At 42.0% G+C, this 21,847-nt stretch overlaps 7 protein-coding genes across 7 annotated transcripts; 3 read left to right on the plus strand and 4 right to left on the minus strand.

Annotated features, from left to right (window-relative positions):
- Window positions 1-1,813: 1,813 nt before the first annotated feature.
- TRUGW13939_04528 (uncharacterized protein) lies at window positions 1,814-2,411 on the minus strand (the record flags this gene model as incomplete). Its single annotated transcript, XM_035487701.1, has 3 exons — window positions 1,814-1,819; window positions 1,879-1,915; window positions 2,134-2,411. The coding sequence occupies 3 exons, from the start codon at window positions 2,409-2,411 to the stop codon at window positions 1,814-1,816; spliced, it is 321 nt and encodes a 106-aa protein (XP_035343594.1).
- A 377-nt stretch (window positions 2,412-2,788) lies between these two features.
- Window positions 2,789-3,166, plus strand: TRUGW13939_04529 (uncharacterized protein; the record flags this gene model as incomplete). The annotated part of the gene is made up of 1 exon (XM_035487702.1): window positions 2,789-3,166. One exon carries the CDS (start codon window positions 2,789-2,791, stop codon window positions 3,164-3,166), a length of 378 nt encoding a protein of 125 aa, XP_035343595.1.
- A 2,300-nt stretch (window positions 3,167-5,466) lies between these two features.
- On the minus strand, window positions 5,467-6,530 carry TRUGW13939_04530 (uncharacterized protein; the record flags this gene model as incomplete). Its single annotated transcript, XM_035487703.1, has 4 exons — window positions 5,467-5,796; window positions 5,846-6,179; window positions 6,226-6,391; window positions 6,440-6,530. 4 exons carry the CDS (start codon window positions 6,528-6,530, stop codon window positions 5,467-5,469), a joined length of 921 nt encoding a protein of 306 aa, XP_035343596.1.
- A 1,375-nt stretch (window positions 6,531-7,905) lies between these two features.
- TRUGW13939_04531 (uncharacterized protein) lies at window positions 7,906-8,375 on the plus strand (the record flags this gene model as incomplete). The annotated part of the gene is made up of 3 exons (XM_035487704.1): window positions 7,906-8,033; window positions 8,094-8,185; window positions 8,248-8,375. 3 exons carry the CDS (start codon window positions 7,906-7,908, stop codon window positions 8,373-8,375), a joined length of 348 nt encoding a protein of 115 aa, XP_035343597.1.
- Window positions 8,376-8,479: 104 nt separating this feature from the next.
- On the minus strand, window positions 8,480-9,127 carry TRUGW13939_04532 (uncharacterized protein; the record flags this gene model as incomplete). Its single annotated transcript, XM_035487705.1, has 1 exon — window positions 8,480-9,127. One exon carries the CDS (start codon window positions 9,125-9,127, stop codon window positions 8,480-8,482), a length of 648 nt encoding a protein of 215 aa, XP_035343598.1.
- A 662-nt stretch (window positions 9,128-9,789) lies between these two features.
- Window positions 9,790-12,116, minus strand: TRUGW13939_04533 (uncharacterized protein; the record flags this gene model as incomplete). Its single annotated transcript, XM_035487706.1, has 8 exons — window positions 9,790-9,891; window positions 9,941-10,101; window positions 10,158-10,219; window positions 10,270-10,886; window positions 10,945-11,547; window positions 11,766-11,844; window positions 11,906-11,914; window positions 11,992-12,116. The coding sequence occupies 8 exons, from the start codon at window positions 12,114-12,116 to the stop codon at window positions 9,790-9,792; spliced, it is 1,758 nt and encodes a 585-aa protein (XP_035343599.1).
- Window positions 12,117-12,664: 548 nt separating this feature from the next.
- Window positions 12,665-17,493, plus strand: TRUGW13939_04534 (uncharacterized protein; the record flags this gene model as incomplete). Its single annotated transcript, XM_035487707.1, has 4 exons — window positions 12,665-14,412; window positions 14,461-15,014; window positions 15,077-15,440; window positions 15,513-17,493. The coding sequence occupies 4 exons, from the start codon at window positions 12,665-12,667 to the stop codon at window positions 17,491-17,493; spliced, it is 4,647 nt and encodes a 1,548-aa protein (XP_035343600.1).
- Window positions 17,494-21,847: the final 4,354 nt, after the last annotated feature.

Raw genomic sequence — 21,847 nt, forward strand, 5'->3', positions numbered from 1 at the left:
TCCCCATTAGTTTGCCCAAGTGAACTGTATTAGTTTCGTATTGATAATTTGATAATTTGATAATTTGCTTAATTATAGCAGTATGGTAGCAACATGGTAGCAGTATCTAACATTGAAGTAGTCAACTGGTAAATTGATAGCAGTAGTAGCCCGTTTATAAGCAACCAGCTCTGTACTCTATGCATGTTCTGCCACGGCCAAATTAGAAAAGCAGTAATAGCTAGGTTTTTTAAGATATATTTAAATAGTTCTATGCTTTTCATCTATTCCTAGTAAAGATGCTATATAGCAATTGAGCAATTGAGCAACTGATATATTAGTTTGAGATACGTGTAGCACGGTCAAATATATCAATTGATATTTTCTATAAGATGGTATATATGTAGGAGATTAGGTTATCTTGGAATAGATTGTACATGTAACTATTGTCTCTATCAATTCAGATGGTTTCTCAAAGTCGATATATCTTTTCATCCAGTAAAACACTTCAAAAAACTTGTCCGTTTTGAATGTCGTGAGATAATGCGAGGTAATTGCTACACAAAAGAAGACGGGTAAATGAACTTGGTAGATGACATCTAGACAATAATACAATCATTGTATACTGCACATATGCGCCTATACCTGAAAGTGATAGAATTGGTATAGTCTACAAAACAGAGCTTCCGAGATACGTGTGTGTGGCAGACCTCGTCTCTCGATGTGGGATTTCGAGCTCCGTCGATGAATAGAAGTAATGTACGACGGAAACTTTCATGTAGCAGGAGGTGTTTTTTTTCGACTTCGCATTTGTTTGTACGTTGTACAAGGGTCTTGTACGTTCTAAAATAAAAATTTTTAGAGTTAGCTTCAGTAGTGCTAGAAAGTAAAATGAGAGGAAAAAAAAAAAAAAAATAGATACCGATGATTATTCTCCCCGGCAAGGACGTTGCAGTTATTGGGAACACCGTATTCTGCCATCTGTGTTGGGTAATGCTAGTGTTATTTGCTTGGACCCGCTGAGCTGGGCTGATAAAAAGCAGGTATTGATGATGATTGGGGTTGGCCTAAATGTATGTGTTCTTTAGGCGAGTTTTTCTTCTCTTTGTCTGTTTCAAAGTCATATAGAAAAGTAAATCCTTGAATAATCGCCCCGGTCTTGGTGAGATCAATGAGGTCGGCAGGATTTTCCATGTAGAATGGAATCAATAGATCAAACGATTCTCGGAGCGGAGCTCCGCCCGAGCCACAGATAAAGTAAGAACTGCAAGGACTGGCGATTTGAGGGAAGGTGTTTGGCTGTACCGGAGAGACATATAAAGTTCATATTGGCATCTCTTATATCTTGATCAATTCGGTCCAGTTCCAACTCGCTCTATTCTCCCTGGTAAGTTAGCTATATTGATAAAATACGGAGAGGTTGAAAGGCCTTGTAGGTTTCGAAGGTGGCCTGCAGTAAAAGCGATGATTTGAGCGTGTGACCAATGGTTGTCGCCCTTTCTTTAAAGTCCTGGTAGGTCCCTCTTATGGGCTTTTTTGGGGACATTTTCCGCTCGTCCTCCGTTGACGGGTTCGACACCAAGAACCGGAGGATCTGGTCATTGCAGGGAGGAAATCCCCCGGGATGGTCTCGAATAACGTACGTGACCATTGGGTGGTACTTTCATTTATCCTCTTGCTGGGACCAGAAATAATTTTCCATTCGCAAGGCAATAAAGGATGCCTACGATAGTAAGGAGCTCAGCGTCAAGGCGTTGAAAATGAAGAGGCGAGCATCGAAAATCCACATAGTACGTCCGAAGAGAGTGAGGCTTGAGCAAAGTAAAGTAAAAAACTAAATCTGTTATAGAGGGATTTAGCATAGCATTCAGAGAGATGTAAAATAGAAAACAAACTCACTATCTTATCTGTTGAGAGTTGCACTAAAAGACCAAAACTGTCTTGGGTAGTCAGCCTATGGTATATGGATACCAACATGGCCTAATTTGAACAAGTGATGAAACTGCCTCTAGATATCTAGGGCCTTGGCGTTTTTTCTTGCTGGCCTGGTTATGGCCAAGCGAAACCATGATCACGGAAGAAAAGACGCCTGCCTTAATAAGGTTTGACTGGGCATTGGGAACAGTATGTGGGTTATGGTGCTGAACCGTTTACCGCTTGTCATAAAATATGGGGAAAATGCCACCAACCAACGCATTGGCCGACGAAAGATCTCTTTGGTGCACCACTCTTTCATTGGGTATGGCCTGCGGGCGGTTGTCCCATGTTTTGACGTTTCTATGCAGCTTTTTGTCGCTTAAGGCGTTGAAGTAGCCTTTGCTTCTCGAAACGCTGTCTAATGGACGGATTGTATAATCGTCGTAGCTGTCATCGCCCTCGCCGTCATCATTTTCCTCTGACAGTAAGTCATCTGAGTCTTCTGCAGCGTCCATGATTACCTGGGACCGGTCTGAGGAGAGTTCAAGTCGAAGTTTAAATCAAGATGGGAGAAGTAGTGAGGCGCCGTTTCGCACATGTACAATGTCATTATTATACTCAGTGAGTACTACTGTAAGCAGAAACACTAATGTGTAAATCTAAAGCGCGGCTCAAGATTATTACGTATATACGCAAAACTATTACTCTGTACCCCAATGTTACTTGGTTCTCCTATCTTAATTTAAACTTCAGCTTGAACTCTCCCCAGCACAGTCCACTACTATAGAAGCAGCTTGTGAATTCTCTCCATAATTCTACAACCAGGCTCTAGTGTGGTCACTCTCTACTATCACCACTTCTCTCACTTCAATCTCAACTTCAACCCACCCAGATGGTGCAGTCCGAACCACTTTCGATGCAGGCTTCCGGTTCATCTATCAAAGAACTTGCAGAGAAGACAAATCTGAACAAGGAAGATGAAGAGAACTTAGAGGATTCCACCAACCAAGCAGCCCTTTTCAATTCACTCACCAACTTCCTAAACAAAGGTACCGAGTGGAACAAAGAGCCGCAGGAAGCAGCAAAAGAGATATCCGGCACAGAGACGACAAAAGAAGTGTCCGACGCGCCAGGGGCGTCTGCTGCCGGCCCTATCGCCTCTATATTAGTAGACGTTCAGGCAGTTGACGATGTCGATGACATATTTGGGTCATGCTGGGATCAGCGAATTACGTTCCCAAGCAGGATAGGCTGCCTAGTGACGAATTAGGACCCATTCGGTTAGGCGGACGGTGAGAAAGAATTGGATAAAAGTACTTTTTTACTATAAGCCTCTTATAAATAGTAAAGTACTATTGTGAGAAAGTATTTTAGAGGGCAAGCAACTGGATTCTCTGGTGTAGAGCTATAGGTAACTATAGAATCAAACTGATTACCGATCTCTCTCCGTTCTCAACGCTTGTGCGAAGATAAGCCCACAGGCAGCTATGTGGCACGTGTCCTGATCATGACCGCCAATCGCTGTCAGCTAATCACATACGCGTCCGATTGTTATGGTGATCTACTCCAGTCTAAATAGGCAATAATTTCCTCTTTGGTCCAATTCCTAGAACCTCGTGAGGTAACAACGTAGCGCTTGGTCATTTGCCCGTCGCCAAGACTCCACTTGTAGCTTTCTTTGTCGTATCGCAGCGGTAGACTCAATGCTTTCCGGTACTGCTGGTTGGTTTTTATGGTTCCACGAGGCTGAGCCTTATACCAAGCATCTACTGCCACTGTGTATATCTCGTAATAATATATGGCTCGCGGTTGCCATAACGCAGTAGTGGAGGAATGTAGTCTCTGCGAAGACGATAGTGTACGCATAGGTGTTGTAGGTGGCGGCAGTATGTCTTCAGTAATGACCGGGGTGGATTATTATCATTACTCAATTAATAATTTATTGTGAGGCCGTGAGACCTTCGGGACGCACCAGATGCAGAGGGTTGCCAAGCCAAGATTCAAGCGACACATATAATCTGACCTTCACACAAGGGGGGGTTTACCTGACTACCTACCGAACCATAGCTTTACGGTTTACCATCGAATCCAACTCTTGCCTGCTCTCTATATAAAATCCTCACATTTGTTAAAGACTATAAAGATAAAAATAAATTAATAGCTAATACTTAAAAATAAATATTTCTTTAAAAAAATAATAATATAATAGTTAAAGTTATCTTTAAAGACGGAAGCTAGTTTAGAGCCTAATAAAAAAGCCTTAAGTAAATAGAGATCTCAGATAGGAAAAGTATTAACCTTAACCTATAATACTAGATCTAGGAATAGCCTTATCCTAGAACTATAAAGGGTCAAGCTGGTTATATAAACCTATAAGATAAAACCTTCCTAAGGTCCTAGTTAGCAGATAGATTCCTTTCCTATGCTTGTTATCTTAGAGAACTACACCCCTAGATCGAAATCAAATGTCTTCAGAAAGGCACGTCACAGTAGCCAAGAGACACTGAATTATTCCGGAGCCCCCATCCCACACGCCTGTACTAGCTAGAACGGAATACACAGTATTTGAATATGTGTATTTGTAATACCTATGACCTTTGTTCCACGTGGTTGCGAAAAAATATTCCAGTCCCGGAAGACCCGGACGGTCATGTACGTTAGAAATAAACTCGCCGTATTTAGCAGACGCACAGTTTACTCCGTTTTCTAGTAGATCTCTTCGAACAGTCGGTATTTGTCCTACAAGTGTGTTAGCAGCAACAAGTCAATAAATGATGGAAATTCCATTTGATGGATTCCTGTCGTAATAAGAGCTGTCAAATTAGGTTAGATCGATTAAATCACGCTACAACATCTAGGGGCATGCACTTATTGGTGTTAATTCACAACTGACATCTTGTATCCGTTTGCGTACACACCTGGATCAAATATACTGAACTCATGAAGTCATTCTGACATGATGTTCTCTGGTCGCTTCTTTCCTACGCACCGCTCTAATAAGTCATGTAAGACACGAAAAAGTGTCCTTGATCATATTTCGTCAAAAAACAAAACATTTCTAACAGATTGCGAGGCCAAAACCTGCTCCCGGTCTAAGGAAGTATCAATAAGCTGGTAAATAGTATAGGAAGAAATTGTTATTACGTTAGAATTGTACTATGAATTATAAGCTTATTACAGTACAGTATCCGGAAGCCAATATTCAATACCATGGAATACTTGCGAGCCAGCCCGTGAGCGAGCCCGACTGGCTGACTTGTAGGACTGACTAGTCCTACAACCAAAAATATATGATGCATAGCAGAGCGCAGATCGCGTCAATAAAAGGTGTTAGAGAGCCAAATTATGTGTTGAATTGGGAAGAAGAATAAGCAAATCTATACGGGAGGATATGCGTCTTGATATATGTAAGATTAAATTGACTGTAAGTACAACGATCAAGCATCTTTACATTTTGAGGTAAAAACTTCAGGACCAATTAATCCAATAATAAGGCATTCAACAGTTCAAGTCAAAAGCTCTTGGATGCGCAAAATCTTCATCTCCGGGCTCAAAAGTCAATAAATGAGCTCAATTAGTTGAGCACCCGCTCATGTTGCCAATATACCAATTATGAGCCGCCAAATCCAGTCCAGTTGTGCCTAGGTTCCCGTTCTTATTGTCAATGCCCCAAATTACTTGGATATCAGAGGTTGTGACTGGCATATCATTTCCTGAAGTAATCCAGAATTCTGGAGATGTTGTGCTATACTGCCAAGTCTTGTTAACCTCAGGGCTAGTAGAGAAGGCCCTTGGAACCGGATCATCTGAATGTGTTACTCTGTATCCATTGCCTGCTGTATTCCCAGTTATAAACTGAGCAAAAGTATGATTTCCTACTTGAGGACAACCAAAGGTATACTGTCTTACATTAGCATGGACGTTATTTTGCAGTCATGGAAATACCTACCAGACTAATGGGTCTGTTGGCGGTCCCCTCAAGTACTGCTCCTAGTGTAGCTAGTGCACCTCCAAAGCTATGACCAGTGAAGATGATATGATAGCGTGGGTATTGAGCAGCAAGTTGATTGATAGATGGCATTATATATTGTGAGAAGTTTCCCCAGGCATAGTAATAACCATGATGCACATAGCATCCTGGACAAATGCCATAGATAGGGACCTGTCCATATTCAAAGTCGGTGACCCAATTACCTTGAGTGCGGCTACCACGGAATGACAGAACGATCAATTCATTTGTCTTGTCGACTGCCAGAAAGCCAGTAGTATTACCTGGATTATGGCTATTTTGACGTTAGCCTATGGCTTCATATCAGGTTGACATAATACCCCATGAATCCAGTAATGACGGTTGTGTCTATCTGCTCCAGAATTGGGCATACACCTGGATCACAGACAACCTTTGACCCTTGGGAGTTAAAGTTTGCTGCACAAGTAGCGGCAGCGGAATATTCAGAAAACAATGTCAACCAGGTCAAAGTTTCAGGAGGAACATCTGAGTATGATGTTAATCTTAGAACGTTTATGATGTCATTTCACTGACCTCGGCGTTCAAGATGAATATCTGCAGCTGGCATTGTCCAACCCAGAGAGGGGACCAGGAAACAGAAAATTACTACAGTTGAAGTGAGCATTTTGGGCTGAAGAGGATAATCAAGGCAAATGCATTTAGAGAAACGATAAAGTAACAGCTAGAATATCCATCCCAGGGGGGCTACATATACGCGTGTGTTCAAGGCTCAAAATGAAAGGCACAGCTAGATTACGGCACATAAGCAGTTCGATGATGTCTCTGGTAATTGTCTGATATCATAGAGACATTATTTTCTCGTAGTCTCCTGCTGTTTTCAGTAAAAGCTTTTGCCAACTCTATGAAAGTCAGATGTGATCCATCAGAATGCTGAATTACTTCCATGGTTGAACCTACTGATGTGGTATGATTTTACAGAGTCCATGTCCTTACTATGGTAAATTAAATAGAATCATCTAGACTTTCGTCCTTACACAACGTTTACCAAAGAAATTCTGTAAGCGCTGACTGTAAGTTAGATCGTCCTTTAGTGACATCAATTTGAGATGGCCCCATGACTCTCGTACAGTATTTCGCCCACAGTTGGGTCGTTATTAGCTACATGCGGATGCTTATGATAATATTTTGCGGTTTCTTTTTAAGATTTATTTATTCCACAGGTTCCAGTTCAGCGAATCAAGACCATCTGTCTCCGGCCAGGCTCGTGGTTACAGATGGTTGGGTTGTTTTTCAGCGTCGTACGAGCCAAGCGAGCCGAAAATGGGTCCCGAATTACATAATCGACCACACTAAACTTATTTTACTCCTTTTCTTTACCGTCAACAAGCACTTGCTATCTGCTTGGAAAATGGCTAATGTTAGTGCGACTGCTTCGTAAATGGCTTCCAAACAGTTATTATTGTAGAAACTGACCCAAAATACAGAAGTGGTACACCTGGTTGATTGATTGATTGATTTGTTCACTCACGCATGTAAACCCTATTGGCCGGCGGCGCGTACAGTGGGTAGTGGCCTATCTACATAATAAAAGAATAGAAGTGCATGTAAGCTTCCAGCACTAAGCTGGTTAGGACATTAGTAGTGTACTGGGGCTTAGGTGTCAAAACGTATCAACCGTTCTTTACCAGAATGGTGTTTGTTGGTTATTGTTGTGACGACGAGTCAATTCCTGATACTAAGAGTACTCTGCAACGAGAAAACCAAACATGAGAAGGGAAAGGAGAACAGGAAGACCTCCTCCGGCTAGTTACATGAGAAATATTATTTATTATTTTATTAATTAGCTAAGCTTTATTAATTTGTATAATAATCTTTTTCAAGATCCCGAAGTTCGACAGGATCTTTCCGTCACTCCGCATTCTTGGCATGGAGCTCCACTGCTGATATCATCACTCCAACCTTTTCTTTCTTGCATGCACCACACTACAACTACATCAATCATTAGACCAACAAACGCATAAACGACATAATCAAACAAAATGGTTCTCGCCCCTGGTCGCCGCTCACACCCCAACATGCGCGTTCCGCCGCCAAACACCGCGGACAGCGATAGCAATGACATTGTCAACGAAAAGCCCACTGCCGACACGGCGCCTGCAGTTCCACGGTTAGCTCTTTTGTTTTTGCTTTGTGTCTCTGTGGATGAATATGCTAATTCAAGGCCAAGGGAAACGATAATAAAACTCCTCGCATTCACACTAGCCATGATCGTCGCGCCGATTGGGATGTATTTTTTGAGTGTAAATACAGTGCTCAAAGGTGAGCTCCTTCCCCCTTCTTTTCGTACTGGTTCGAGAGCTAGTGCTAATGTTATGGGACAGGAAAACCTTCGTTTGCTGGCGCCCTGGCAGCTCTTACAGCCAATGTCGTGCTGGTCGCGTATATTGTGGTTGCGTGGCAAGAGGACAAGGAGGATCAGGCGAAGCGGCGGGAGAAGAAGGGTCAGTAATTACTTTACGTTGACGTTTGACGTACGAAAATTTTGCCTGGATGTATAATAGAATGAATGCCACACATTTTATGATATTTATTTTATTAAAAAAAAGTTTATAATCAAGGCCGCCGCTTGACAAACTCCTGTAAATCGCCCTCGGTCACTACGCCCAACACAAACTTGCGCGACGGATCCGTGACAATCGCAAAATCCTGTTTCCCAATACCAGCAGAAGAACTCGCTGCATTTCCCTCACCTGGCACAATCGCAGGTTCACCGGAAAGAAACCGCTCCAGCTCTTCCAGCGGGGTATCCATGGTAATAACACGATACACATTCGTCCGTTTCCGATTAAACCGCTGCATTGCGACCTTGACAGGATCGGACTCGGACACTTTTCCCTCACGTAGGAGTGTTTTTAGGCGTGGAATGCTTAGGTATCCGAGTAGGGCGCGCGTGCTCGATGAGATTACGGTGAGATGGCTATAGTCGCGCTCGTATGCGGCGAGTTGCGCGGATGAGATGGAGTCGTTAGGCGAGACGGAGAGCGCGGGAGGAGGGTCGAGGTCTTCGACGGTTGCCTTTTTATTTTCTCGAATTAGTTTGCTTTCTTGTTTTGCCTTTGAACAGATGGTGATAGTAGAGGGGAGGGGTACCCCGCGGTATTTTCCGGACCACGAGTTGAGATTCTGTGTTGAGGAGGCGGTGGCGTGGTCTGTGAGGTTTTCGCGAGCGAGAGTTTCGCCGACGGAGGAGTAGGTTGCCATTTTATTTGTGATGGTCAATGTAGATGAATTGCTAGGTGTCAACTGGTGGGATGGCGAGTGTCGTCGGATAGGCAGAGAGCTAGAGCTATAGGGAGGGGATGGCGAAGCTTGGGCGAGCTGTTGTATAGAATCGCGTGAAAGAAATTGAGCAGATCAAAAAAACTTGCAGTATCGTATATCGAATCAAGTAACCACCTGAAGGGTTGACTGGTGAAGAAGAACTGGTACTGGAGAGTAGAGTCGCAGGTGAGGACAAAAGGCAAAAGTCAAAGGCGGTTAGCGCGGCTGGTTCCGTCACGTTGCACGTGCAGAACTATAATACATCGTCACTAGTTGATGTATCTGCAGGGGATATTATTATTGTATTATTATTACTATTATATTGATGTTACTGTATTACTTGATTACAGTTGAACACAATATATTGAAATCAATAATAAACCAAGTTGTCCATACTATCTGTATAACCCCACCAACCATACATGCAACGACTAATTAAATATTCTCCAATTACGAAGTACTTATAATTTAAATAGTAACAGGAAAAGTGTTGGATGTTTATCATTCGGGGGAAAAAGCAGATTATGATTCTACCGTTTGATCAGATAGTCCATTCTACATTCTGAGGTCCAAGATAGTATATACCTAGCATGCTGTTCAAATTAGTCCAGCAGAATCTCCATCAAATCCTCAATATCCTTCACAGATATTGGTTTCTGTTTCTCACGAGCAAGAGATACAGCACATGAGACAATATTTTTGATCTACAACAGAGGTCAGTTCTATTCTTGCTTGATAATCGACTTGACGAACCTGTCGGCCATTGAGAGGATGCCTTGCTAGTGCGGCAAAGTCATTTTCATTGAGTCCAGACTGCTGGGGTGTTTTGATAATAGTAGTCAGGAAGGTCTTCCACACCTCCTGTCGACTGTTGGTATCTAGATCCGGGTAGTGAATTGTGAAATGGATGCGACCTGCAATGGTACCCAATCAGATATGAACCAAGAGAGTATTCTGGGGTTGTAAGTACTTTTGAACGCTTCGTCGATATCACTTTTTCTGTTCGTGGTGAGGATGGCCACTCCACGGAAACTAATCTGGCATGAGCTGAGTAAATAGAAAGTAAAGAGACAACAACTTACTATTCGAGTCGACGAAGAAAGATGCTGACCAGAGCATCGCGATTCAGGTCTTTTCCACGAGTCGACAGAAAAACATCTGCTTCATCAATGAGAAGAACACATCCCCACCGCCGTGTTATGTCCAAAATCATCCCTAGACGTCGATCTACGGCATCAGAATCAACACCTAGTTCACCGGTTGCAACCACATAGAGCGGACGTTCGGTGACCTCGGCAACAGCCTCTGCTGTAAGTGTTTTTCCGACACCAGGGTTCCCTGTCAACAGTGCAATAAGACCTTTGCCCTTATTTTCCACGATATCATCGAATCCTGCCTCATTATGACCATGGGATTTAACAAGGTCGTGAATAAGTTCCCGACGTTTTTTCTCCATTACGAGCTCGCCAAACGCATCTCGATTCCACACAATATTAGTGAGCGGCGTTATGTCTAGCTGACACCACATCTTGTGCTCAAAGCTGAAACCATTTATCCATGACGCACAGATCAACAGCTTATCGTCAGACAAGTTGTCGCGGCTCAGGAAATTTGAATCATACACCCAAGGCCGATTCAACTCAGACGAAGTGTTGTGCAGGTAGTACCCTTCAGGGTCAACCATAACTCTTCCTCGGACCTAAAATAGTTGTAAGCATCAAGAACTGCTATAATAATCAAATTACTGCTGAACAAACATTGTGCATTTCTTGTTTAAATGCGCCATCCATTTTAACAGTTTCCTTGACCGCATACGTGACAGGATAGTCCATGCATGTGGGTTTCTCTAGTAAAGAGAGGTACTTTCGCCCTCTGGCAATGAGTCTGTCTCGGGTGGCAGACTCATCTGGACTGTACGAGATGGGATAGAACTTCAGACTGTTGATATTCGAAGCGCCATCGTATCTATCAATTTCCAATGTGACGGTCACCGTGCCAAAGTCTTGGCCGTCAAACGTAACAATTTGACCTTCTGCGAAGAAGTACTCTGTGCGATTGGGTCGTTCCCTGTAGCCGCATTTATCGAGGCTGAGAACCTGCTCCAACTTCATTACCCCATATTTTGGCGCTATAACAATTTGCTTTGGTGGGAAGATTGCCCAGAGAAGATCATAAGTGATTTGATTCTCCCCGAGGAGTGACTCTAAACTGGCAATTTGACTCGACCAATCCTCTTCAACGAAGCGCAGGGCGGTTCCAATGTCATCGATGAGCTGTTGATTTGGTTTTTGCTTCAACTTTTCTTTTTCCTTTATTTGAAACAGATCTTCTTTGGCCCAGAAGAAAAGGTTAGGCGTGGCCTAGAACAGGCTCGTTAGTCTAAAGAGTCCAATCTGAGCAATATTGTAATAAAATCATGATAGTGAAAGATTTTTTTACAGACCACTGGGGGAGTTTTGTTTAACTCAAATCCATCAACGCCTTTAAACAAGTTTCGAAACACTTGTTGGAGGTGTGGAGACCGAATATCAATTTCTGTATACGAGACGATGCCCTGTTTCGAGATGACGCGACGTACAACCATTGCAGTTTTACTGAAGCGGTCTGGCTTAGCGGAAGACTTGGCGGTTTTGACGAAATGAATTTGCCGGTCTTTCCTGGTTCGATGTTCAGCACGAACTGGTCCTCGTATAGTCGGGCTTTTGTGTGGGTTCTTACCGGCTATATCTGTAGATTCAGAAGAGTCCGCGTCAGCTTGCCCGGTTTCTAGCACTTTTGATGTTCAAGCGTTTGGGTTTCCATACATCTGATCAACGCGTAGCAGTCGCTGGGATTTGTTACTATGGTCTGTCATGACTCTCTGGATCGAAGTCTTCGCGGGTGCATCTTGTGCATCCGCCACTGGAGCGGATGCTATCTCTTCTGCCATGATCTGTTCGGTGGTAAGACTCTCTCAGCAGCAGTAAGAAGTGAAAGGCAAAGACATCAATGGAGAAGAAAGCATCGGGGAATCTGTTGTTTTTACCGAGTCAGCCTCGTCCTAGGCTTTCGGCCAATTATAGTAAACGATAGTGCGTTAATCAATTAAACCCCGCAAATAGCGGCGATTTTTGTTCTTTTGCTACGTCAGCTCATTTTTCAGCTGACCACGCAAGGAATGACTCTTGGAGTTTAGCGTTGTGTTCCGGGAATAACTTATAGCCAACGGGTTTATCGTCATTTTTTTTTAGCGTTGCAGACATTAGGCATAAACAGGCCAGTGGAACTGAATTCGACCGGTAGAAATTTTACACGCTGAATGCCAGAAGCCATTTTCAGCCTCGAATAAATACCTGTCTCATCGGCAAGGCCGTGATTCTCAGGTGGATCAGGTCTTCTGAAACCACAGCTCTAAGCATCCCACTACAGTATTATTACCATTATTAACCAAACATCATCATTCAACGGCAAGAAAAAGCCAAATTTTTTTTTTTGACAATGCTGGGCCAAACTACTCAAACCGTAGCAGCTCCTTCGGTATTCAATCTTGCGCTCGACGACTACATTCGATCGAGGCCGAGAAATAGCAAGACACCACAGTTCATCCAGAAATTACAGCAACAGCAAGATGCTGGGGAGCGGATTGATGCACAAAGTGTCTTGCAGGATATAGGTCGGTTGCATCGCGACGCGACAGACAGAAGATCTGCCAGTGCAGCTCGCAAAATCCTGATGCCGGTGGTGACGATTCTTTCCACATATTCGGGGGTTGTTGACACTCTAGCCCAGGCAGATCCCATGCCAACAGCTGTGATCTGGGGGTGCCTGAAAGCTGTAATAGACAGCTCCCAGAGATTTCTCGATCTTTATGATAAAATCTCCGATCAAATCGATCGGTTGAACATCCACCTCGATGTGCTCACGGAATATGATTGGTTGTTCACAGACTCTTCAACGATGCGAGAACTGTTGCGAATCTCATACATTGACATTATACGCTTTTGGGTAAGAGTAGAGAAGGAATGTAAGCGTTGTGTCGCCAATCGACTGGCACGGGCAGTGGCCCCGTTTAGCACTTCCAAAATCGACAAGATCATTGCTAAGATTGGTGAAACTGCCGATGGAATGGCCCGGGTTATCCCTGTCGTTCAAGAGCGTCTAAACAGAAAGGAACAAGAGAATACACTTAGGGAGCGTGAATTGGCTGGTATTGCACGAGAAGAACAAACAGCTTTCATCCAGAGATATGAAGAAAGATATGCAGAGGAACTAAAAGAACTCGCACAAGAACGAAAACGGCAGAGACAGAGAGATGTGCAAAACTGGATTCGTGCAGGACCGTCGCCTCTCAACGAAAGTAACCACCGCCATCATGATGAAAAACGTGATGAACGAAGTCCAGGAACATGCGAGTGGCTCTTCAAAGATCAGATGGTACAGAGTTGGGCTCAAAGCTACAATACAGCTTCCCAGATCTGGGTAAAGGCTTCTCCCGGCGTTGGTAAATCAGTTTTGACGGCCTACGCCGTTGAAACGATACCAAAGATTTGCAACGAGTCGTGTGCAGTCATTTACCAGTATTTTACCTTTGATGAGGAGTTTCGCACCATCGTGGTTTATCGAAGTCTCGCAGAGCAGCTTGCAAATCAATTAGGGACAATCACCGAAATGCCAGAAGATGTACATGAATTCACGCAGCGTGGCGCTTCAAGTACCAAAGCCGATGATGTCAAGACTGTCATCAGTAAGCTGGTGGAGAAGATTCCTGTGACATATGTTTTTCTCGACGGGCTGGACGAGGAATGTAAACAAGAGCCGAGGAGGAAGATGCTCTTCGATATATTGAGCTTTTTCGACGATCTTGCAAGTAAAACATCAAGCCGCCTCCGTCTATGGTATAGTTCCCAGCAGCACACCTGTCTCGACGATCGATTTCAGAATCATCCATCTATTGAGGTTACGAAGAGCCTTAATGGTCTTGATATAGAGACATATTTGTCTCATAAGTTTACTGCTTTGGACCGTCTCGATCTTCACGAGGGTTATAAAAACTTAATCCTTCAAGAGTTAAGCGAGAAAGCAGATGGATGTTTCCTATGGGTCTCACTGATGCTACATTCCATGTCAAAAGCTGTAATGCTGAGCCAGGTTCAAAATCTCATTGAAGATGGTCTTCCTGGAGATTACGAGAAATATTATCAGCGAAAGGTGGAGGGCATTGAACCGTCACTGAAGGAATTTGTCTCGTATGTAATTATTCCCTAAGAAGCGGGGCCAACTAACATATTGCCTAGTATTCTTCTTGCCTGTATTGTTCACGCAAGACGACCCTTGCGTCTTGATGAACTCTGCGAATGTATAGCTATGGCTAGGGGACACAGTGGATGCGACATTGATGAACGTGAAAAGCTTTACGAAGATATGGTGTTGGAGCTCTGCCAGCCGCTTGTCCGAGTCCACGAGGTTCAAGGACAAGAGGAAACCTTCGAAATTTGCACTTTGACACATGGTTCTGTAAAAACGTTCTTGTTGAAGAATCCCCAAATATTAACTCACGGTCCCGGTTCACCTGCGTATGCTCTAACAACCGATGTCATGGCAAATATTTGCCTAAAATATCTGTTGCAGCCCCGCTACCAATACTTGCTAACTAAGAAAGGGGAAACATTTGTTGATCTCAACGATAAAGACATTATGGACCACCATCTGCTTTCTTATGCAGCTAAGTACTGGGACAAACACTTGGACAGTGTAGAATTTTCACCACAGATTTACGAAAAGGTCTTGGAATTAATCACCAGTCCTAAATTCTTCACGTTACTACAGATCCAAAGTTTGCTGGTGGAAGGTATACTTCAAATTTTTTTTTATTTTTTATACATAGCTAAACCACAGCTAATGGACTTTTAGGTCAGTTTCAATTTTGGTTTCAGAGCTCCCGACCCTTCGCTGGAGAACATATAAGACGCGTTTTCCCTCATTGGTTTGAAGAAAATTGCATTGAGGACTTCCAAAGAGACTATAAAATGTTTGTTGGAGAATGGGGTGCTCTCTTAGATGAAGACACCAGTCTTGAGGGCACTTACCAGGGGGAAATTGACAGGTGTTTCTTTGAAGCACTTGGATCCCACAACTTTCTCCACCGCGGGCCCAGTCGGTATAAAAGCTTGAGTTTCTCGACGGAAGATACTAAGAAAGTTGAATTACCAAACCGGTCCTTTGAGGGTGTAGATGAAACGGGAAATTTGCTAGTAGTATTGAAGCTTGAGAGCTTGTGAGTCAAAAAGAGACCTATTCTACACATCTCCTAAAAATCAGACGTGACTGACAAATTATTTATTTGCAGGGTTTCTGAACAACTGAAATTTTGTTGCGAGCGCTGGTGCCTAGCGGGTCACCGACCTAAGTTTCAGGGGTCTCAAACTCTGTACAGCTCTCCTTCGAGCTGGCCTCTATATGAATATCCGTTATCCCAAAAAACCCCTGGACGACCCCGTCTTGTTGCGTTTACTAAGGACTTACAATTTATTCGCATTGGTTCTCAGGTGTTTTCCAAGGGAGACAATCAGGAATATAAGCCACTGCCTATTCTTGGTTCAGAAAATGATTACTTTGAGGAAATGGCCAGCAACGGTCATCTCATTGCAGTATCAACAAGACGACAGATTTCCAAGACAGATATCAAGGTACCAGAGCAGGCTGCCAGTGGAAGCTCGGCTGTCGACTATGCAGAAATAATGCTGCGTGCGGAGGAAGAGATGGTAAAGGTATTAGACCAACTCACCGCCACTGTCCCTTCCTCGTCAACACAGCCAACAACCACCGTTACGAAAAGCAGTAAGGCAGACGATGCTAGCAGCGTTACATCTGCCACGTCCTTTACCGTGGATGATGCTGATGATTTTGTTGATGAATCTCTAATGGAGCAAGAAAAGGTCTTGGATGCCAGATCAGAGTCGGGACATACGGATGAATTACTGCATTCCTCCTCTGACGACTCTATTAGCAGCAACACAGCTTATACTTCCTGGAGTGAAGCCTCCAGTGAGCTCATGTCTGATGAGATGGAGGACGAAGATCAATGGAACGATCAGCCATTGACGTTGGAAGAACTTGAGCTTGAGAAACGTGAAGGATCGCTGTACGGTGATTCTAGTGAAGCTGAGGAGAATGCCAATGAATTACTATTGGATGCCGACATAAAAAGCTCGTTTTCCGAGACAGATGAAAGCCAGGGCAGGCGACCAGAGCTGGAAGGAATGTACTCGGACGTTGAAAGTCACTTGTCGTCTGAAAGTTACAGCTTTTCTGATAGTCAGGAAGGCTCAGAAGATGGGGCTATGTTTGAGGATATGATGGTTGCAAACAAGACAACAAAAACCGAAGGGGCTCACAGAATCAGCATTCGGATATACTCTCCGACCAGGCTAGATCGGGTTCCTATTTTCCATTACAGCTGCTATATAAAGGGTGCTCTTTTTGACTCCCCTCCGGAATTTCACCCATCTAAGCCCCTCTTAGTTTGGCCGCTGGGCGACGGGGAAATTTTGTTCGCAAACTATGAGCGAAAAACATATTTCACGCGAGAACTCTGTCGCTCACACGCTCGCAGCTGCCACGTTTCTGTCAAAACGTACTTCTCACGCGATGGCCAGTACGTCCACTTTGCCGCGCTGGAGGCCTGCGAGGCAGACAAGTCGGAGGAGGGTCAACCGCATAAAGTACTACTAAGTCTTCAAGTCACGACTCATCGACTATCAGTACTGAAGACGGCAAGGAGCCCACCTCGACTAGTCTTCCGTACAACCATTAGTCTCGGCGGTGCCCCCAGTATACAGGTGTCCAATCTACCGTATTTCTTGACATGGACAGACACAGAGCTTTTCTTTACCATCCGCGGTAGAGAACTCAATATGATCAGAATTCCTCTTTTTCAATCCCCTACTAGCAGCAGTACAGAAACAAAGCCTAATATACGTTACCTCAAAAGTCCCATCTTCCTGCCGCGCTCGACCTATGTACGAAACATGTACTTCTTTCCTGAGGTAGCAAACGGTATGGGTAAAAGGGACAAGAAGGCTTCTACTCTAATCCTCGGATCGCATTGCAGCCTTCCGAACCAAGACTTTGCAGTGCCCAAGAGCATGTCTTTTCCTCCGATTGGAGTGTTTCTACGGGAAAACACAGATCTGGAATGGGCGTGCAAGAAAACTTCTGATGAGACTTATGCAACGCAACGAATGAATAATGCATGTGGCAGGCTGAAAGGAAAGTTTGAGTCCTTTGATCTCGTCGAGGACTGTGACATTGTGCCTTATCTGTTTTAAGTTTTTTCCACTTATCATTGCCGAATATTCCACTACTTAATCTAATGAAATCCTTGGTATACGCCTACCAATAGATCGTTAATTTCTCCAACTACACTTTATTCCCTAGGCGATTTAACAAGTTCATACCCTACACTGACGTAGCAGAGTTTTCGCGGTAATATGATTATATAGCAAACTGCTCAAAGATATTCAGAATTAATTATTAGAGAACTAAAATTAGATCGAAATAGGAAACAGCTTAAACATTAGGATTAAAATGCTCAAAGTTATCTACTAGAATTACTTTAGAATCAGATAATAAGGCGCCGGCACCGCGCTTCGCGCAGTATTATGTCGCCCTAAAAATTACATTATAATAGAAATAACTTGAGTAGTAAGAAATTATATAGTAAACTACTTAGATATTTAAAATCACTTTAGAATTATGTAATCCTTATTAGGGGTGTTCTGCAAGGAGGGGTTTCATAACGCCCCAATTAGGAGTACTCTGCAGCGAGTGTTATATAATCCCCATTAGAAAGCGTCCTACAGTAAATATCACGTAATCCTTATTTAGAAGCGCTCTATAGGACCCGATTAGGAAATAGAGATAACCTTCTGACGCTCTAATGATAAAATACGCCAAAATAAAAATATGACAGACCCACTTTTATATTTTTGTGGGGCCCTAGATAGCGCCGGCGCCCTTTTAACGATGGCCAATCAGGTTGCGAAGAACTATATATTCGACACGCTAAAATACACGTCAACTTCACCAAACGACTCTCGGAAATGTATATATTGATATCATTTATTTAGTTCTTTATAGTTCTTTAATATAAGTTACTTAGTCCTATCAAGAGTATTAGTTACCATTGTATTTACTTGATCAATATATTAAGATCAACAAGGCAATCTCTATCTTAAGATAGTGTGAGGCCGTGAGACCTTCGGGACGTACCAGATGCCGCACCTCGCTACACTAGCCTCACAGAGGGTTGCCAAGCCACTAATGAAGCGGCATATATATACTGACCTTCGCATAGGGGTTGCCGAAGGTCAGTAATCAGTTTGACTATCTAGTGAACCATAGCTTTACTATCGAATCTAACTCTTGCCTGCTCTCTATATAATATCCTTATATTCTGATTGCTCTTTACCTTCGGGAAGAGGGTTAGCAAGTTTTGGAATTATAGTTATTACCAGGAGCATCCCTATTCCCATTAATACCACTGAACGTTCTGTACCAGCGGCAGAAATCTAACCTAGTATGTTGGAAACACTGGATGGATATAGTAATAGAGAAGAACTGGCGGTAGAACTAGAAGGGAATTATTCTATTAGTGAAGATCTGGATCTAGAGATAATATAGCCACCCTTAGAATAGGAACTGGAGGATATGTTGATAGAAAAACTTAAAGCTATAAAAACCTAACTAGACTAAGAGCTTTATATCGCGAACCTGAAACGGTAGATCCTATAAACCTGAGTATAGTTATGTGGTATATCAGCGCACAAGAACTAAGACACTAGAATCTCTAACAGTAGCGCTTATAGGGAAAAGAGATCCTAAACCAATACAATTCCTATAGAGAAGTATCTTTCAAGATTCAAAATAAAGGACCCCTACAGTAGGAAATCTCTAACTGAACTCAAGATATTCATAGAACATATAGAATTATGGTTCAGTAGATATCTAGAGTAGTATAGCCAATATCTATACTATAAAGTTGGCGAAACTTTGGACAATCTAAGCTCTAAGCAATTTCTTAACTTTAATATGTACTAAAAGGAGAAGGAATTAGAACCTATTATTTAGAAAGACTTTAAAGCGCATCTACAGCGACTGTTTTATGATCTTAAACTTCTTTATATTACTGCTATATAAGATTATAATGATATTAAACAGTTGAAGGGTTAATTAGTATAGGAATTTACTTGCTATCTGTGAACCCTTAAAGACTAGATAGATATGTAGTATAGTGAGGAACAGCGTATGAAGCTTCTTATAATAAAGGTTCTGCAGCCTATCTAAGATGAGTCACAGAAGTATCCAGAGAAACCCTGAACATATGAGGACACCATGTAATTTCTGCAGAAGCTGGAAGATGCTATGCCCGAACGTTAAAAGACAAGAAATTCCTGATGGTAGGATGGTTATGGTAGTAGTAGTAATGAATATTGGATAGCCCTGAACTGTTATTGCGCTGGAGCGAGACCCTCTATAAATAAATATAGAAAGGATGACCAGTTCCCTTAAAAGGATAAGGCCGCTGTGGACAGAAGTAGTAATAGAAACCTGAAGAGAAAAGAATGTAGGAAGTCTAAAGAGGATTAGACTAGGTCTATCTGCAACTATTATGGCAAGGTAGAATACTAGGAAAAGGAATGCTACAAAAAGGGGTTTGATGAAATATAAAAGATGTCTGAACTATTAAAAAACTAGGACCTTAGTGCTTGCATGTAGCAGCTGCGCTGGGAATAGCCTATAAGGGGGATATAGGGGAAGAGTAACTATTAATAATAGAAACAGAACTCTTTAAGCTACTGGAAACCGCGAAGATATAGACTTTTATTGATAGTGGTGCCCAGGGTAATTTTATAAGCTAGAAACTCGCTAAAAAGTTCACTGGGACTACTAGAAAAGCCTCTAGGCTAGTAAAAGCTATTAACAGATAAGTTGTCTGAATGTACAGACAATGCTATATAGATATAAGAGTCACGGACTCCAAGGGGCTGACCTGAATGAGTGGGCATCCTTTTTATACAGTGGATATCGATGGATATAATATAATCCTTGGTATGCCCTGGTTAAAAAAGACAAATCTTAACATAGATTGGGTTGCAGGGCGGTTTAGATACTAGGACCATATGTTGGCTGAAGGGATAAAGACTATGTTTTTCTATAAAGCATATGAAAGCCTAATAGCTGGGTGTGTAGTATATTAGATAGATCCTTAAGACACACTAGAATTAGGTTTACACTTATATACTGTTTATATTCTATAAAGAGATAATAGGACGCATATTTAGAAAGTACTATTAAATATAGAGATATCTGGAATAGATAAACTTTAATTACCAGATTATTTATCTAACTATGCGGATGTATTCTTAGAGAGAGCTGTCGGTATGCTATCTAAATATATAGAATATGACTATACTATAGACTTAGAACTAAGGACAGCTTCTCCTTATAAATCTATATACGGGCTTATAGAAACTGAATATGAGATCCTAAAAAACTATCTAAGTAAAGCATAGGAAAAAAATTAGATTAAATTATCTAAAAGCCTAGTAGAAGCCTTTATTCTTTTTATACTAAAAAAAGATGGTGAGCTTCGACTATATATAGACTATTAAGGACTTAATATAATTATAGTAAAGAATTATTATTTAATTCCTTTGGTCTAAGAGACGTTGGACTGCTTTACTGGTGTGAAGTATTTTACTAAACTAGATCTGAAAGATATATATTATTGTATCAGAATCTGAACGGAGGACAAGTGGAAGACTACTTTCTAAATCTGTTATAACTATTTTGAATACCAGGTAATGCTATTTGGCCTTGTAAATATATTGGCTATATTCCAGGTATATGTCAATAAGGCAATATTGAACCTATTAGATACCTATATGGTAGTATATCTAGATAATATAGTTATATATTCAGCTAATCTGCAGGTATATAAAGCCTAGGTGTGGGAAGTTATAAGCTAATTAAGAAGCTATAGCTTATACTGTAAATAAAGTAAGTATAGTTTTAAAATAAATACCATAGAATATTTTAGATTTATTATAAGTCTACAAGGAATAACAATAGACCTGGACTAGGTTTGTATCATCATAGAATAGCCTGAACCATAGATAGTTAAGAAGGTTTAATTGTTCTTAGGATTTATAAATTTCTACTATAATTTTATATATCAGTTCTTGTGCATGTTAGTGCTGCTATCTAAGGTAACTAAGGGTCTTGTAGAGAGAACAAAACATAATAGCTGAAAGAACAGCACTATCTAAAGATTTAATATAATCTTAGAAGCTAGAGAATCCTTCTTAAGCTTGAAGCAAGCATTCCAGTGCGAACCTATGCTAAAATATTATAATCTAGCGCTCCTAATTCATATAGAAACAGATGCTTCGGGCAGAGCCCTAGGAGCAGTAATCACTTAGCTGTTTAAAGATTCCTAATGGCATCTAATAGCCTTCTAATCCCGGAAGCTTAAGGGACCAGAGGTGCGCTATAAAGTATATAATTTAGAATTTCTAGTAGTAGTAGAAGCTTTTAAGCACTAGTGGCAATACCTAGAAGATAGCTAATATACAATTAGGGTCCTAATAGATTATAGTAATCTATAGTACTTTGTTACTA

This window comes from Talaromyces rugulosus, chromosome II, assembly GCF_013368755.1.
Source record: "Talaromyces rugulosus chromosome II, complete sequence".
In the NCBI taxonomy this organism is placed as follows: domain Eukaryota; kingdom Fungi; phylum Ascomycota; class Eurotiomycetes; order Eurotiales; family Trichocomaceae; genus Talaromyces; species Talaromyces rugulosus.